The sequence below is a fragment of the Tiliqua scincoides genome, chromosome 5, assembly GCF_035046505.1.
Source record: "Tiliqua scincoides isolate rTilSci1 chromosome 5, rTilSci1.hap2, whole genome shotgun sequence".
NCBI lineage: Eukaryota > Metazoa > Chordata > Lepidosauria > Squamata > Scincidae > Tiliqua > Tiliqua scincoides.
In genome coordinates this window covers 142,117,939-142,134,397 of record NC_089825.1, presented here as the reverse complement: position 1 = coordinate 142,134,397, position 16,459 = coordinate 142,117,939, and the positions used below count along the sequence as shown (strand labels likewise).

At 43.5% G+C, this 16,459-nt stretch overlaps 1 protein-coding gene across 1 annotated transcript; it reads right to left on the bottom strand.

Moving 5' to 3' along the window:
• Positions 1–571: 571 nt before the first annotated feature.
• LOC136654010 (vomeronasal type-2 receptor 26-like) lies at positions 572–15,317 on the bottom strand. The gene is made up of 5 exons (XM_066630873.1): positions 15,248–15,317; positions 10,752–10,876; positions 7,101–7,325; positions 6,436–6,517; positions 572–1,482 (listed from the first exon to the last, which is right to left on the bottom strand). The coding sequence occupies exons 1-5, from the start codon at positions 15,315–15,317 to the stop codon at positions 572–574; spliced, it is 1,413 nt and encodes a 470-aa protein (XP_066486970.1).
• Positions 15,318–16,459: the final 1,142 nt, after the last annotated feature.

Here is a 16,459-nt window from a genome sequence, read left to right as displayed (position 1 = left end):
GTACCAAGGTAATGCAAGGAGTGAGCACCTGGACTCCCCATGTACGCCCCCCCCCAATTGGGTGGACAAAGTGGGAACGGATGACTTTTTGGATGTGGAGGTGATGCAAGGCTGTCATCAGACAGCCATTGTCACAAGGAGGCAGCCTGCTCAGCTGTGTCAGTGTTGTTACGGATACTAGCAGAGTACCTGCACCCGCAAAAATAAGGCAACTCTTTAATGACATCTCTGATTCTTCCATATCTAACAGTTGGACCAATTTACAGTCTAAGTGGAATCTACGAGTATGAATGCTTCACAACAAATTATCTTCTCAACTGTTGTTTGGAGAACTAAAGAAAAGAATCACTTTTGCTGCTGTTGTGAGAGAAATGGGTCAGTGCTAATAAGCAAGTCTGAAAAGTCAGTTCATCCTTGTTTATTCCTTGTACGGTTGAAACCTCCTAAATGTTTTACAACCATAACAAGAGACACAAGCTTGTCCACAGCCTTAGGTTAACATTGGGATAAAAGAAAAGGCACCATATTGAATGGGAGGAGAGAGAGGCTTAAAAAGATTGGAGGTGATCAATCAAGTGCTAAAATTCTTTTTCTGCACTAGCTGTTCCCTGGTGTTCAGCTCAGGCTTCACCACAATAATGTAGAGTTTGGGGAGAAAGATAAAACTCAACAATCCAGCACTAGAGGTCAAGATGGAGAAGATCTCCACGGCCACCATGTATTTCCCCTTGGTGCTTAGGTAGGTTGGCACAAAGGACACCCAGACACTGCAAAAGACCAACATGCTGAAGGTGATCAGCTTGGCCTCATTAAAAGTATCAGGCAATGTCCTGGCTAAGAAAGCCACAGTGAAACTGATGATGGCCAGGAACCCCATGTAGCTCAAGACAATATAGAACATGTTATTAGAGCCTTCATTGCATTGCATGAGGATTTGGCCCATCTGAAAATGCATGTCAGACTCTGGAAAGGGGGGAGAGGTGGCCAGCCACACTGCACAGAGGCCAGTTTGCGTAAGAGAACAGAGAAGGACAATGGACACCGCCAGTCTCTTCCCCACCCATTTCCTTATGTGGTTTCCTGGCTTTGTAGCCACAAAAGCCAGAACCACAGTGACGGTTTTGGCCAACACTGAGGAAACGGCCCCAGTGAAAGTGATGGCAAACCAGGTTTGCCGGAGAATGCAGGACACTTTCGCAGGACAGCCAATGAACACAAAGGAACATAGAAAGCAAAGCAGCAAAGCAAAGAGCAGGGTGCAAGTAATGCTCCAGTTGTTGGCTTTGACTATTGGAGTCATCCGGTGCTGAATGAAGCTCCCCATCACCACAAGCGTGACCAAAGAAAGGAACAGAGCAGAAGAAGACAAGATGTTTCCCAAGGGCTCTTCATAGGACAAAAAAGTTATGATTTTGGGGACACATCGATCCTGGTCGCTGTCTGGATACTGGTCTTCTGGACACTTGTCACAATGATCTGCATCTGAACAACGAGGACACTATTTTAACATGTCAAAATGTGCATGGGTCATCTTACCTGCTTAGCCTAGTGGCATCAGTGCCTTAGTCTTATGGTAGGTTGACCCTGAATGGTATGAAACATGCCATTGGACCAATACAAGATGAATCACACACATGGCCTGTGGTTAATATCACTAGTGGTCCAATAGCATGAGGTGTGGTGGCTGAGTGGTTAAAAACACTAGACTGTTGGCTGGAAGGTCAGCAGCCCAGGAGTTCAAGACCCCGGTGCTGAGGTACAGGGTGACCTCCTGTTACTTGCCTCAGCTCCTGCCAACCTAGCAGTTCAAAAGCATCTAAATGCTAGTAGATAAGCAGGTACCACTGCAGTGGGAAGATAACAGAGTTTTGTGTGCTTCGGCGTTTAGTTACGCTGGCCACATGACCACAGAAGACGTCTTCGGACAACGCCGGCTATTTCAGATTTGAGTTGGAGTTGAGTACCACGACTGTGCAGGGGAAACGATTACTTTACCTTTTTATTCCGATAACAGATTAATGTTCAGGGCTTGATTTTGTTTAGCTGAGTTTGGCATTATAATGATACTGCATGGGCAGAGAATCATGATCAGACTTCATAAGTTGTATACCATAGAAACAATAAACAAAGCATTAATTAAAAATCATATTCATCATATCCCCATGCTTTCTTTCTTTCTTTCTGAAACCTTTATTGGCATATCAAACGATTAACAATTGTACTTTACAATTGACATGACAATTTGCATAACACTCAACAATTTAAACAAGATACTAGAATTATTTAAATTCTAACAGCGTTACTTTAAGGATCTCGGATAAATAACCAGCAACAGCTGCAGTTAGGGAATCACAAACATCACTCATAAACTTGGAGAGAATAATATCAGAGGGGATAAGGTCAGAAGGGATCCAAGAATCAAGGTAATGATTCCGAATATCAAAGTGTGCTGGGCAAAGAAAGAGTATATGAAACAAAAAATCAGGAGTCTCATGACAAAAGAGACAGAGCCTTTTCTCCCATGGAATGTTAAAAAAACGGCCAGAATGAACTGCCGACGGGAAAATGTTGAGGCGAGCTAACATAAAGGCTCGTCTATGTAACGGATTGGTTAATGTATAAAAATAATTAGATGCATGATTAAAGGATGGGGCCAAACCAAGGGAAAGAGGGGAACAAACAGAATTGAGACTATTACTTAGATAATTGAATTCAAGTGCTAAGAGCTTGTCTTTTATCAATGAATATGCTCTTGGAAGACTCATATCTGCCAGGGATTCTAATGAGAGGTCGAGAGAAGCAAGTTTATTTTCTATCAACTGAAACCAAGAAGAAAAATAAGAATCTCTTAACAAATCATATAATAAGGAACCGGAATGAGAATTTAAAAACAGCTTAAGCCAATATTTAAAAGTAAGTAACCAGGCTGTAGTTGTTGGAAGATGGATACCTAATTCTAGGATAATTGTGGAAACACGAATTAAATTTGGAATCCCTAGAATTCTACGAAAAAAAGATGCTGCGATCTGATCAATATCCTTATTTATTGCTTTAATCCAAATTGGGGCACCATAAAACAAATGAGAAAGAATTTTGGACTGAAAGATCTGGATAGCAGCAGGAACATACTGGTTACCTTCATTATAAAAAATTTTTAAAATGGCTTTAAGTTGGGGAGAAAGAGATGAAGTGATAGCTTTCTTATGAAGAGTCCAAGAAAGTTTATAATGAAATATAAGGCCCAAATATTTATAAGACTGGACTTGCTTATATATATTTGGACCTATCGTCCATGTTGTAGGGGACCAAGAGCGGGAAAACACCATAATTTGAGTTTTGTTTGAATTGATTGTTAGGTCATTTAGTGTACAGTACTCCTGAAATTTAGCCAAGATGCAGCGAAGTCCAGATTTAGTTAGAGATAATAGTACTGCATCATCTGCATACAAGAGGGTAAAGACAGGGACCCCGTTTAGAACCGGAGTAGAATGAGTAGAAGAAGAAAGAAAAGAAGGTAAATCAGATAGAAATAAATTGAATAATAAGGGAGCAAGGATACAACCCTGGCGGACACCATTGTGAATAGGAAATCTGTCAGTGAGAATATTAGAATTTGGGATCCGAACCTGACAAAAATTTTGAGAGTGTAATTGACGTAGCAGGAATAATAAACGCAAGTCTATTCCCCATTTAAGTAGTTTAGACCATAAAAGGTCTCTATTCACAGAATCAAAAGCACCTTGGAGATCAACAAATGCAGCAAAAAGGTTAGCTTTATTATAAATAAAATACTTCTCTGCTAAATAAGTCAACGTAAAAATATGATCAAGGGTAGAAGCTCCTGCCCGAAAACCAATCTGTTCCTTTCCGGGGAGGTTTTTAGAAATTGCCCAGGAAGAGAGTTTTGTTAAAAGATACTTTGAATACAATTTTCCAATGTTTGATAATAAACTTATTGGGCGATAATTTGAGGGTGATGAAGGGTCACCTTTTTTGTAGACTGGAATGAGAGTAGATGTCAACCAGGCATCAGGAAAACGACCTGTGGAATTAACCAAGGTAGAAAAGGATGCAAGTGGTTCTGCCCACCAATTGGGATTATTAGACAAAGTCTCATTCAAAATGTTATCGGGCCCAGGAGCTTTACCGGGTTTTTACCGGGTTTTATCCCCATGCTTTCTCCAAGTGTGAGATCTCTTCTTTTCATTTTGGAGTAAATAAATAAATAAATAATACAGAATTTCCTGTTTTACCAGTGGAATAGGAGCTGGCATGTCCCAGTTCAGCTAATTAATTCAGCATCACACATTTCTATGGGCATAGCATTCCTCTGGAAATAATGCAACATATACCTAGTAAAACTGACCAGAAGGAACAGCTTCAGAAAGCTTGCAAACCTGAGAGGCAGTGTAGTGCAGTGGGTAGAATAAGGCCCTGGAAGATCGAGATTAAATTCACCATTTGACCAAAACATTCCATAAGTGATCTTAGCCCAGGAACTCTGAGCCTAACGTAAAGTGCTTTTTGGCCCAATCCTATCCTCTTTCTCTGCCGGCACAACACATATTCCACCAGAGGAAAGAGAGGGTAGAATTGGCCCATCATTCACCCATTTGTGTGATCACTGTGATTGCAGGCATTTATGCCTATATGAACCAGTCCTTTCCGCAGATCACTTATACAAACATCGGAATGTCCTCCCCATTTAGCTTTGAATGCGTTTACTTACCCATCTGGCTTGAAATCCTCCCTTCAGAGCACTGAGCACAGTCATAGCAACAAACTGGCTTCCCCTGACGAACCACTCTGCTCTGGCCAGGACGACAACTCTCAACACATGTGGATTGGGGCAGCACCTCAAAACAACAGAAGAGGTTTTCTGGGGAGAATTGTCATATTGCTTCATGATACTTATACCATCAGCCACCCTAATGCAGTTACAGATATATGCACTCCTGTAGCAGTAATGCATAGTCCCTCTACTCACTTCCCAATGAATTTGAATTAGACCTCCTGAAGCACTCTGGGGAGAGCTACAAGGCGACAGTAGACTGTTTCCCTGCACTTTTCTGCTTTTAAAAGTAGCAGTTTGAGAGCAATGTCTGAATATGTCACATTCATAGAGCAGATTTTAAGCACTTCATATGGTTTCTGAGGTTCAAACTACACAATGCATTAAATGAGTAGATTGTTTCTTTCCAGATCTTTGGTGTCTGTAACCAGGAGGTGTCAGACTGGGGACAATCTGCATCAGGGGGGTGATGTAAAGATAAAGGACTTTTTACTTTTCCCCCAGTGCAGCCCCAATTCTGACCCATCTGCCCCCTTGGCTCCTATGTGAAAAATATCCAAAAAGCACGCAAGGGCCAAATTATGCATTTAAAGACATGTGCAGTTGATTATCAAAAATCATTCCAATAGCTCTTTAAGTATATTACATGCACTTGGCAAAAAAAAAAAAAAAAAAAAAAAAGATCAGAGGAAAAGAGTTTAAACACTGCAAACTATTCACCACCTGCAATTCCACTTACTAAATGTGTACCCCAGAGTGAGCCTGACATTGGAGACTGAAGCTGCTGTTCTCTCTGTCGGTCTACTTCTCACATACCAATCATAGTTTTTTAAGAGACAGTATTTTTATACTTTTTTATAGTATATAAAAATTATATATATATATATAAAGGATTATATTTTATTTATATAAGGATTTGCAAGGTAATTTTGAGTATGTGCAATTTTAGCTTTACATGCCGACTCTGGAATGTAACCCTTGAATAAGATGCAGGTTGACTGTATATCATAATGCAAATACCACCATCAACTAGCTCCACCAGCTTTATAAGAGCAGCCAAGAGTATCTCAACAGTTACCCAACAACCTGGATTACAACTTGCAACTGTAAAACCTACAGTTTGGTTCTTTCTACAGTAATGGTTCATTACCTACAGTAATGGCTCTTTCTACCTGATTAAACCTGTGGACATTTTTCAGAAAGAAGTGAAGCTAGATTGGAGGAGAAACCAATGAATAAACTGGGACAAGTGTTAAAATTCACCATTTTTTTTAGTTATTATGCTAAACTATAATCTTAACATTAGAAGGCAACATTATTTTAATCTCCTCTTCAGAAATCATAAAACACAATTGTTCACCAGGACATCTTTCCCCCCCCCCCCCCAAATTTCACATTAGCAGTGTTTCAGACAACCTATTATTGAATCCAATAACAAGATCCTTGAGTTCATCCAGGGAAAGGATAGTGTCTCTACATACTTCTTGATCTTTATAGTACAGATGGAGAAATTATTCCCACCTGCCACGGCTGAATTTTCTGAAAGTTCCAAAGGCCTCCATAGCCCACTGCTTCCTGCTTGGATTTAGAGGAATACATCACATGGAGAGTATGTGCTACAGCATACAAGGCATTGTAGATACCATAGATCAGGCCAGACATTTTCATTTCAAAGCGGGATCCCAGGGCAATCGCATCTCCCGTAGCCTGCAGCAGAGTGTCTGTCTACACAACAGAGAGACTGTTAATGCAAAGAAGAGGCCATCTGTCTCCAGTAGCCTATGCAGCCAGCTAGTGTCTGGCAGGGGGTGTCTGTTTTCACAACAAAGGAAATTGATTGGACTGAATGTTCGCTTAATGACCTCATTGCATAACAGGGATCAGCGGACGTGCCCCTATCATTAAGTGGTGCAGACCTGTATTTATATAAGGCCTTTCTCATCACCATAATCAATTCAGTCTGAAAATTCATAGGAAGAGATGGACAAACAAGGGGACAAAAGAGCATGGATAACATAGGCCTGCATATATGAGAGTTTTGTGTATATTATCCATGTTATTCATCCTAGTCTAGAAAAACAACCATTATAACAAGTCAGCCACATTTTTAGGTGTTACTCTTGCATCACTATAAGCACAGAAGGCTGGCAGAACCAGAGTAAATCCCAGTGAATGCCATAGGGCTTGCTTCAGAGTAAGTGCATCATGTACAGGAATATGCATTCCCAGGCATCTGCTGAAGAGTACTTCTGGGTTCTTCTACAGCTATGAAATTATAGCTCAGAAAATGCATTCAGATCCTTCCCACCTGATCAAACTTGTGATTCCACACAATGGCGCTTCCATTAACAGCAAACTCTTCTCCTTCAGGAGCCCAGGGGTCCATCCTTCCTACCATGACTCTACGGAAAGAGCGATTGAGGAATGTGACTGTGTTGACGATATCAAAACCTGTGGCCAGTTCCCCATTTCCAAAGAATATTTCTTCACCTACGTTATTGTTGAAGCGAACGTTTCTCAGAAAGTGGTGAAGCTGATTGGAGAAAAAAAAAAAAAGAAAACACTGGGGTAAACTTGAGCAGGAGTTCTTTTGATATCACTGGAATCTGACACCTTGGCCTTCTGGCAATGCAGAGACTGTGATTATACATGCAGACGCATGGCTAGGTCATTGGACATCCGGGGCCCATACATTTTTGACACCAGCCCCTGTATACGACAAAATTATTTTCAGTAGTAGTCATGACATGAAAAGAATAATAATCAAGGCCAGAAAATAAAGGCATTGAACATTTTACCACAAGCAGGGGGTGAAAGTCCCTTCACGTAGTACTCTGTGATATACTGCCCCTGCACCTGGAGGTTCAATGTAGCCAGAATGGTTAATAACCACGGATAGACCTGTAGTCCACATTAATGTTTGGAACCCACTTTTAAAGTCATCTAAGGCAGTCACCAACAACACACAAAGTCCCCAATGTCCCACATTAACTTGCAACCCCTCCTCCTAGTCAGGAATCTGCAGGAATTCCATGTGACCTGAAAGACCTTGCGTGCAAGCAAAATCAACAAGAACATTTTTTTATCTGTAATGATTATAAACTTTACATAGTAAAACTTTCTCAGAGTTATTCTCACCCCCTCCTCCTTTTCCCAGTCCCCATTTCCACCAGAATTCACAATTCATTTCATAACCCCCAATAGGAATCCTTCAGTCTATTGCTCCTCTACTCATCTCCGTTCTTCCAAGATAAGAAACTTTCCATCCCCAATGTTATCCCCTCCTCCACATGTCCCCCTCTTTGTGATCCTGTCCCCACCAGCTTCTGGGGTTCACTTTAAGAGTCACTAACTTAAAAGTGACAAACTAACTTCAACACAGCCAGTGACTAACACCACCCAAATGTCCCACTAGTGACATGACTAGGGTTAGTGTCAGCCCCATTAACTTTATTTATTTATTTTATTATACAACTTACAGGTCAACCAACAAATCAGTCACCAACAAAGAACAAGTGGCAAATTTGATGACACACACAAAAGAATATGAGTGCTAGTGTGAGTTCTCATCCATGGAAATTAGAGCTGACTCAGACTAACACTTATTGGTTCCATGCTGTTTTATCACACCTCATTTGCTCTTGGAACAATTAGGGCACAATTGTTGAAGAGCAACAATTAGGGCATATGTTGAAGAGGCCCCTTTGACTGCCTCCCCACTGCAGGATGCCGGGCACACCACATTGGCACAGCTAAGTCAGTGCTGGAAAGTTGGTTAGGATTGCACCCCAAGTCTCATTGGTTAGTTTTGAGTTTAAAAAATCCACTTTCTGTTACATAAGGCAGTTGTGTTTTCCTTTTCCGGTTATTTGGCTAGAATGTTTGACAGAAAACTGATAACACGGTTTGTTTCATTACATTTGGCATTGAGTTACCTATCGAAGGATATATATCATGATGGCATGATTCAAAAATACAAAAGTATCCACAGTTTAGGCCACTCATAGTATCACCGTCCCCGAGTGTGTCACATGGTACTACCTGCCTCCCACAAGCTAAACCACTGTAGACATACAAATATTGTGACATTCTGTTCAGAGGTGATCAACATAGTAGCAGAGCTGAGGGACAGCCTGTCTCAACTGGGTTCCTCGCTGTTAATAATGAGCTTAAAAACGGTTAATACATGGCTGAAGCTGCAGGCAATTAACAACCCAATCCTATCCACGCTTTCCTGGAAGTAAGCCCCATTGACTGTAATGGGACTTACTGCGGAATAGACATGCAGAGGATTGGGCTGCCAGTCCCTTTCCAAATAGAAAGGACTTGGGCTTAGACAAACTAAAGTGAAAATATTGGCTCACTTCTTGCTCAGTCCAGTTGCAGTGCAAGAGCGGATCCAAGTCCATCCATGGGAATGCAGGGGTGACCATACACAGTAGAGGCTTCCAGGAAAATCCTACCTGCCATGGCTGAACAGCCCAAACATCCCCTTTCCCTCCAGTTCCCTTTAATTTATGCTTGAATATTGACGAGTACATGGAATGCAGAGCATGTGCTACGGCATGAGCAGCACTGTAGATACTGTATCTCTCACCGGACATTTTCATTTCAAATACAGAACTGGGGAGACTGCTCAGCTTCTCCTCCCCAGTGCAGTTCCCTGTGTTTGGTACAATCAAGTTAAATGTGGGGAATGAACACTGAAGTAAAGTTGACCAGAAATCATACGAGTAAGAAAACACAGACAGATACGGATTTATTGCCTTAAGGAAGTTTTCATATCTTGGCACATCCTTTGTGTGGAGTGCGAAGGACAAGGTTCCATTGAAGGATTTGGGTGTGAAAAAAAGCGGGTGTAATACAGTTGCAAAATCCCACTGAGATGTCATGATCCAAACATTCTCTGTTGGGTCTTGCTGTGCATTTTCATAAAATATTAGAAGCATTCGCAAGCTTTCCATACATTGTGAATCTCCATGAACAACAGTCACGTTGCTTTTGGATGCAGAGAGAGTAGATCCTATACCAAATAGATGATCATTAAAGGATTTGCTCTCATCCATCTTTGCTTCCAAAATAGCCTTCGAAAAAGCCACACAAATGTTGTTCTGGAGGAACCTGGGAATGAGAGTCCTCAAAAATGTTTCTCCAGTGTCATTGTCTGAAACGAGGAGGTCAATCCAGTTCCATTTGAAATGCCGAATCAGTTGAACAATCCCAGTGTACTGAGATCTTGCATTTGGGACCATCTGGTAGAGGGAAGGGAACTGCGTTCTGTCACTCAGTGAAGAGTCAAGGAAGCCATAATTGAGCTAAGGGGAAAGAGAATGAGCTTTTTAGGGCAGACAAACACCTGATTATTGCTAAATAAAAAGGTCCTCTCTCAAATGCCTGGCAGGTTATATAGTAGAGTTTTTTGTACTCGATCCTGTAAGAAGAATTTGGAAGTCTCTGTTTTCTGGGGTGTAGTGTTTTGGGCAGGATGACCAAGAGGCTTAGGATAATTCATTCAGGCTCCAATTCTGTCCACACTTTCCTGGGAGTAAGCTCCATTTACTATCATGGAACTTACTTCTGAGTAAACAGGCATAGGATTGTGCTCTCAGGACCCAATCCTGTCCAACTTTCCAGCTTTAATTCAGCTGTCATTGTGACGTACACTGCATCCAGCAGTATGGGTCATTCATGGAGGCCTCCTCGAGGGAAGGCACTGGAGAAAATATTTTGCCCACATAGATTTCCTGCTAATTCAGTATAAATTATTCCCTCCTTAAAGTGGTTTTTTTTAAAAACTTAATCAGATTTTGACAATTTCACACAACACTTTATTAACATTTGACTCCAAGCTATGTGCTAAATGGACAGTCTTCTGTCTTCTCTTGTTGTAGCCCAGATGGTCTGGTCTCCTAGCAATCCTAGTGGCTGTACCTCTCTCTAGATTAGGGAACACACATACCTGTGGGATCCTGTAGATATTTGAGATGTGGGGCATCAGCTTCGAGTTTTGAGGAATGAGCCCCCCTATGATGACAATGAGTTCCTTTTCCTTGCTGCAGACGTAATTAAGGGGATGCCCCTGACCTGTGAAAAGGAGACACATAGTTCCATAACAGGACTCCCTGGCATTGTTAGAGTTTTCAGTCGATAAAAAATTCAATGTCTTGTTTGTCAAGAGGTTGACATCTTTCTTGATTTCGAAACTGGCAAACATCATGGCAAAGAGAAGATGGAAGTACTTCGGAATTATTCTGAAATGAGACAATCATGTAGTCTTAACTCTGGTTCATATTCAATATGGTGAATGGGAATGCTCCATGCTCTTTGCATAGCCCTTACTTGTGCTTAAAATCAGGCTGATGGGCCCACATGCAGCTCTGCTTTTATGAACTTTCTATCTCTCCCTATGCCCAGATACAGGCAAGGAATTCCTGGTAACATCTTTTGATGGCCCAACAAGAAAAAGAGGTGGAAAATAATATAACCGCATCACACTAGTTCCTTCTGAACAAAAGTCCGAAGGGATCTGGTCACCTGGCCCCCTGGACGTGTCCACTCATCTTCCCATAGTTTATGGGTGGTTGAACAGGATGACATTTTCTTCTCCTGGAACAAGCCAATGAGGAAAGTGGAGCCTCAGTTCCCAACTCCTGAGAAGGGAAGGCTGGCTTGAGAGGTTTTGTTTCTGTCATGGAAGAGCCCTTTGCTCATATCATACCTTGATGACCTTCAAGGGTAGAAAGTGACAAACAGATCCCCTTATAGTGCAGGGATTGTTTCATTAAGAACTGGGTTTTTTTATTTATTTTGAAGATGCTCTAAGAGGATTTCCTGCTTCCAGGCAGGGGTTTGATGACCCATTAGGTCCTTTTCTATTCTAGGATTCTTTGCCACCGTATACATGTCTCCTCATTATGTTCAATGGGGCTTACTTCCAGGTCAATGTGAATAGCCATGCAGCCCTATGGCCTAATCCTATGGCACCTTCTGTTGATGGAGCTCGTGTTCCATCACTGGAATCCCTCTCTACTACACAAGCAGTGACAGTGCATGCAATGGAGCGTGAATGGCTGGCGACCGTGTGTGTGCACCACCAGAAACCTCAAGCTCCCCCAAGAGCATGAAGTGTGCACCTCCACCTTTAGAGTGGCAGGGGATGGGATTGGACAGTGTGTCTCTCTAATCAAGTATCCATTTTGCCTCTTTTGATCTATTTCCCTCTACATTTTAAACTCTTCCGGCTTTTAAGAAACCAGCTTTGCTGCTGTCATAGATCTGAGTAGATCCAAGCGACTGCATTTGACCCAGTCTGGGGGCTTAGCATGCTGGCACCACCACTGTCACTGAGGCTCACCCTCGACATGCTGCCCAGCCTGTGCAGTCAGCACAAGACCCAGATCACACTGGACCAGTAGTCTTGGCAAACTAGCCCCATGATTCCTGCAACTCTTTAAACTCCTGTAGCAGGTACAGATACAGATAAATCACCTTTGGCAAGCCTGGCCAGTGACTCACTAAGCCGCTGAAGCTTCTTGTCACATTTGCAGCCAAGTTGATGACACAATTAGCACCTCCATCATGTTCTCCTTGACATGTCTGAGTCCAGGACTCTTGTCTAGGTTGGAATCATTTAAGGGGAGGCCTGAGATCAGCCCCAAGCATTCAACATATGATATGAACATGTGGTCAGTGTTTATGGGATTGCAGCCCTAGCAACTGCTTATGATTATGCCGAGTTGTATGAGTGAGTAGTGAATACACTGCAGCAATTTTCAACCCATGTGAGTGGCACATTGGTGTGCCATGCATGGTCTACATGTGTGCCATGGACATTTGGGGAGGGTCATTTATTAGGCCATTGGGTGATGTGAGAACTCTGACTGGCAGCTGGGTGTGCCTTGTCCAAGAACCCATGGTGATTCTTTACAATTTTACACCCGACAGTGTGCCATGAGCTGAAAAAGATTGAAAATATCCAATACACTGTATTGCTTTTTATTTTGACTGCACATTTTTGCTGTTGCATTATCATCCCCACAATAAAAGTGATCTATTGTTACACTGTCACCATTTTGCCCCATAGCTCTTGTGTGTCGTTCCACTAAGTTGTGCCACTGACCACCACACTCAAACCTGCAGGCCTATTAGCTTTCCTCCATGTGTGATCATGTTCCACATGCCTTTAAAAGCACACCCACTAGCAAAACCACTTTAGAGCACTGGCTGCAGCTCACATAACCAAATATTCTGTTCCTTCCTACGAAAAACTTCTCTGCACAAGGATAATGAACATGGCACATAGAACGAGTTCAAGCCTAGCGTTTACCCTGACATCTAGTTCTCTAGGTGCAGGGGTCTTTTGGTCTATGTGAACTAGAACTCACTCCATGCCATCTCTACTGCCCCCACTATTGCCACCAGACCCACAGTATGTAATCCCAAGGAATTTTTCTATATTTACAACACTGATTTTAATCAGAATTACTAGACATCAAAACCACAACCCAACTTACTTTCCTCCCAGGGAAGACACATCTGGAGTTTCCTTAAAAGAGAGCTCATTCTGGTCAACAATACCGAGAGAGGCAAAGACAGCAATAGTAACATCTGGAGTTTCTTTAAAAGAGAGATCTTTCTGCTCAACAATTGAGAGAGAGGCAAAGACAGCAATAGTTATGTCCGGAGACTGATGGGTGCTCTTCTGCCATCCCCCCCTGTAGTGGCAGTTGTTGCTGATACCATAAGGCAGCTGCAGCAGTAGCAGCAGCACTTTTGACCATCCGAACAGCATGTCGGAACCTCAGCCCCACAGCATTCAACCAATTTCCAGTGACTTCCACACACGAGGCACCATGAACACAATCATCAGTCACGAGGAGAAATGACCGTAGAGGGGCTGAGCGAATCCCCACTGCCAAGTTTCTCACATGAGGTCTTCATACTCAAGCGACAGACACCTGGCTGTATGCAGTGAATACCCGACACCTGCCTCGTGTAGCTGGCTTTTCAAAAGCCACAGGCTATGCCAGCAAGTAGATTAGGCCTTCATGGACCCATGGTTGTCTGGCAGTGACCAGCAAGCATTCAGCACCCTATTTTGGATTACATTTGTAAGTTGTTTAGTCCAACCTTTCAATAGCCCATGGTTGCCTGGCAGTGCCACTCTATTTTCAGCACTCTGTATGGGGCTACCTTTGTAGGTGAAGCAGGCCTTCAACGGCCCATAATTGCCTGGCAGTAGCTAATGAAAGTTCAGCACCCTTTCGGAGGCTATATTTGGCCCATCGTTGCCTGGCAATAGCTGGCAAGCATTTGGCACCCTATATAGGAGTTCCTTTGTAAGTTCAATATTACTTTATTGGCCCAAGTTTTCATGGCAGTAGCCAGCAAGCATTCAGCACAGTATATGGGACTACATTAACAAGTGAAATAAGCCTTTACTGGCCCATAGTTGCCTGGCAGCAGCCAGCAAGCGTTCAGAACCCTCTCTGGGGCTACATTTGCAGGTGCATTTATTTGCCCATGTTTGTCTGGCAGTAGCTGCTGGACATTCAGCACCCTATCTGGGGCTACATTTACAAGGGAAGTAGGCCCTTTAGTGGCCAATGGTTGCCTGGCAGTAGCTGGTGGGCATTCAGCACCCTATAAGGGCCTACATTTGTAAATGAAGAAGGCCTTTATTGGTCCTTGGTTGCATGGCAGTAGCCACCAAGCTTTCAGCACTCTATTTGCAAGTGAAGTAGGCTTTACTGCCCATAGTTGCCTGGCAATAGTCAGCAAGCATTCAGCACCCTATATGGGACTACATTTGTTAGTGAAGTAGGCATTTACTAGCATACAGTTGCCCGGCAGTAGCCGGCGAGCATTCAGCACCCTATATGGGGCTATGTTTGCAAGTGAAAATAGTATTTATTGACCAATGTTTGCCAGGCAGTGGCTGGCGGGCATTCAGTACCCTAGATGCGGCAAAATTTGCAAGTAAAATAGGTCTTCATTCCGTGTTTGCCTGGCGGTAACCAGAGAGTTTCATTCCCCTATATGGGGCTATACTTACAAGTGATGTCCTTTAGTTGCCAATGGTTTCCAGGAAGTAGCTGGCGGGCATTTAGCACTCTTTATAGGAATAGGTTTTTGTGAGTGAAAGAGGACTTAACTGGCCCATGGTTACCTGGCAGTGGCTGGCAAGCATTCAGCACACTGTATGGGCTACATCTGCAAGTGAAGTAGGCCTTCATTGACCAGTGTTTGCCTTGCAGTGGCTGGTTGGTATTCAGCATCCTACATGGGTGGGCTGCATTTATTCAGAATTGGGGCAGCATCTGTTGCAGCAGTATTAGTCTTTCACCAGTGGATATTAATGCATTGGCCAGTGGAGGTTGGTCGCTGATAAGTTCTACCTAAGTAAGTACTAGGCCAATAGGCTATGTGCTGGCCTGGCCTGTGGCTGAACGGTACCTGGTGTGATAGGTACCACTGAGTGAGTGTTTGGGTGCCCGGTGTGATGGGCGTCCCATGTGGGGGCCATGGCTGCGGCCTAGTCAGGGACTGGTGTGATAGATCCTAGTTCTTTTGCCCAGTGTGATGGACACTTAAGGTGTACTGTTACAGGTCTTGGGTTACAGATTCAGGTTACTTACACTCCTTTCTGTATTTTCAAGTCGTTGCTGAGTGTTCTCCACCTGTGTCCGCATCATTCTTATGTTCTTATTGGACACTCCATTGTGTTTTGGGCGAGGAAGAGGGCAGCGGCCTTGGAATTTGGCACCCAGCTCGACTTGGGCGACATGGCGGAGATGTAGTGGGCTTCCAAGAGATGTATGCTCTGGGGCCAGCTACTCTCTTTGCTGTGTGAACTTTCTGGATTCCAGGACGCCCGCTCAGGTACTGTTAATATACTTTAGTGAGAATGACCTGCGCCAGAGGACCTCGTTGTCCTTCAGGCTACTGGTCTGTAGGGATCTTGCTCTGACTCATAGCTGGCTATCAGGAATTATCATAATCTGGTCAGACATGCTCCCCAGAAGGGACTGGCTTGGGGCTGTCAGCCCTCTTGTAGTTGACGTCTCCAGGCACAAGATCTATGCATACCTGAGGTGGATAAAGTTCAGACAAGGTGGAACCTCATCTTCCACCCTGACATCATGTTCTCACAGGGTACATATATCTATGACTGGGGCCGATATTTTTCTGTTTCACCTGCAGCAGGGTCTGCGGAGCATGTTGGGTTTTTACTTGGGGTGGTGGGGCTTAAGCGCTAGGTTACCCCCCCCGGTGTGGCAGGTGGCGTGCTGGCTGGGTAGCCAGGAGTGGGGGTTGGCGTACATGCTGAGGTTAGCAAGGCCAAGGGGTAAGCCAGAACTGCTCTGACAACATTTGCCCGGGTTGATGAGGCTGGCTGGTGTGGTTCGAGCAAAGGCTTACACAAGGTTTTCCAGTGTGGGTCTGTGCTGGCCGGGTGCCTCGACCCTTTGGGGTTGGCCGTGATAGGATAACTCAGTCCTCGATTGAGTGACACCTTGAGCCAGGATGTGACATCCTATTGGGGTCAGGGGGAGGTAGATGGCCAGTGCAATTTTCCCCAAGCTATTAGATGCCAGCATGCTGGGGGACTTCAGATAAATTTCTCCCTGCTGCAGGTTTGTTGTTTATTAATAAAGTTTAAATCAT

What these genes read in the sequence shown, in the direction of transcription:
- LOC136654010 (XM_066630873.1), bottom strand. Translation starts at nt 15,317, where the DNA reads ATGGCCCCCACATGGGACGCCCATCACACCGGGCACCCAAACACTCAC. An exon ending in ATATCTACAGGATCCCACAG is followed by an intron (nt 7,326 to 10,751) that starts GTATGTGTGTTC and finishes TTCTCCAATCAG; the next exon opens with CTTCACCACTTTCTGAGAAA. An exon ending in AATGTCTGGCCTGATCTATG is followed by an intron (nt 1,483 to 6,435) that starts GTATCTACAATG and finishes CTCGTTGTTCAG; the next exon opens with ATGCAGATCATTGTGACAAG.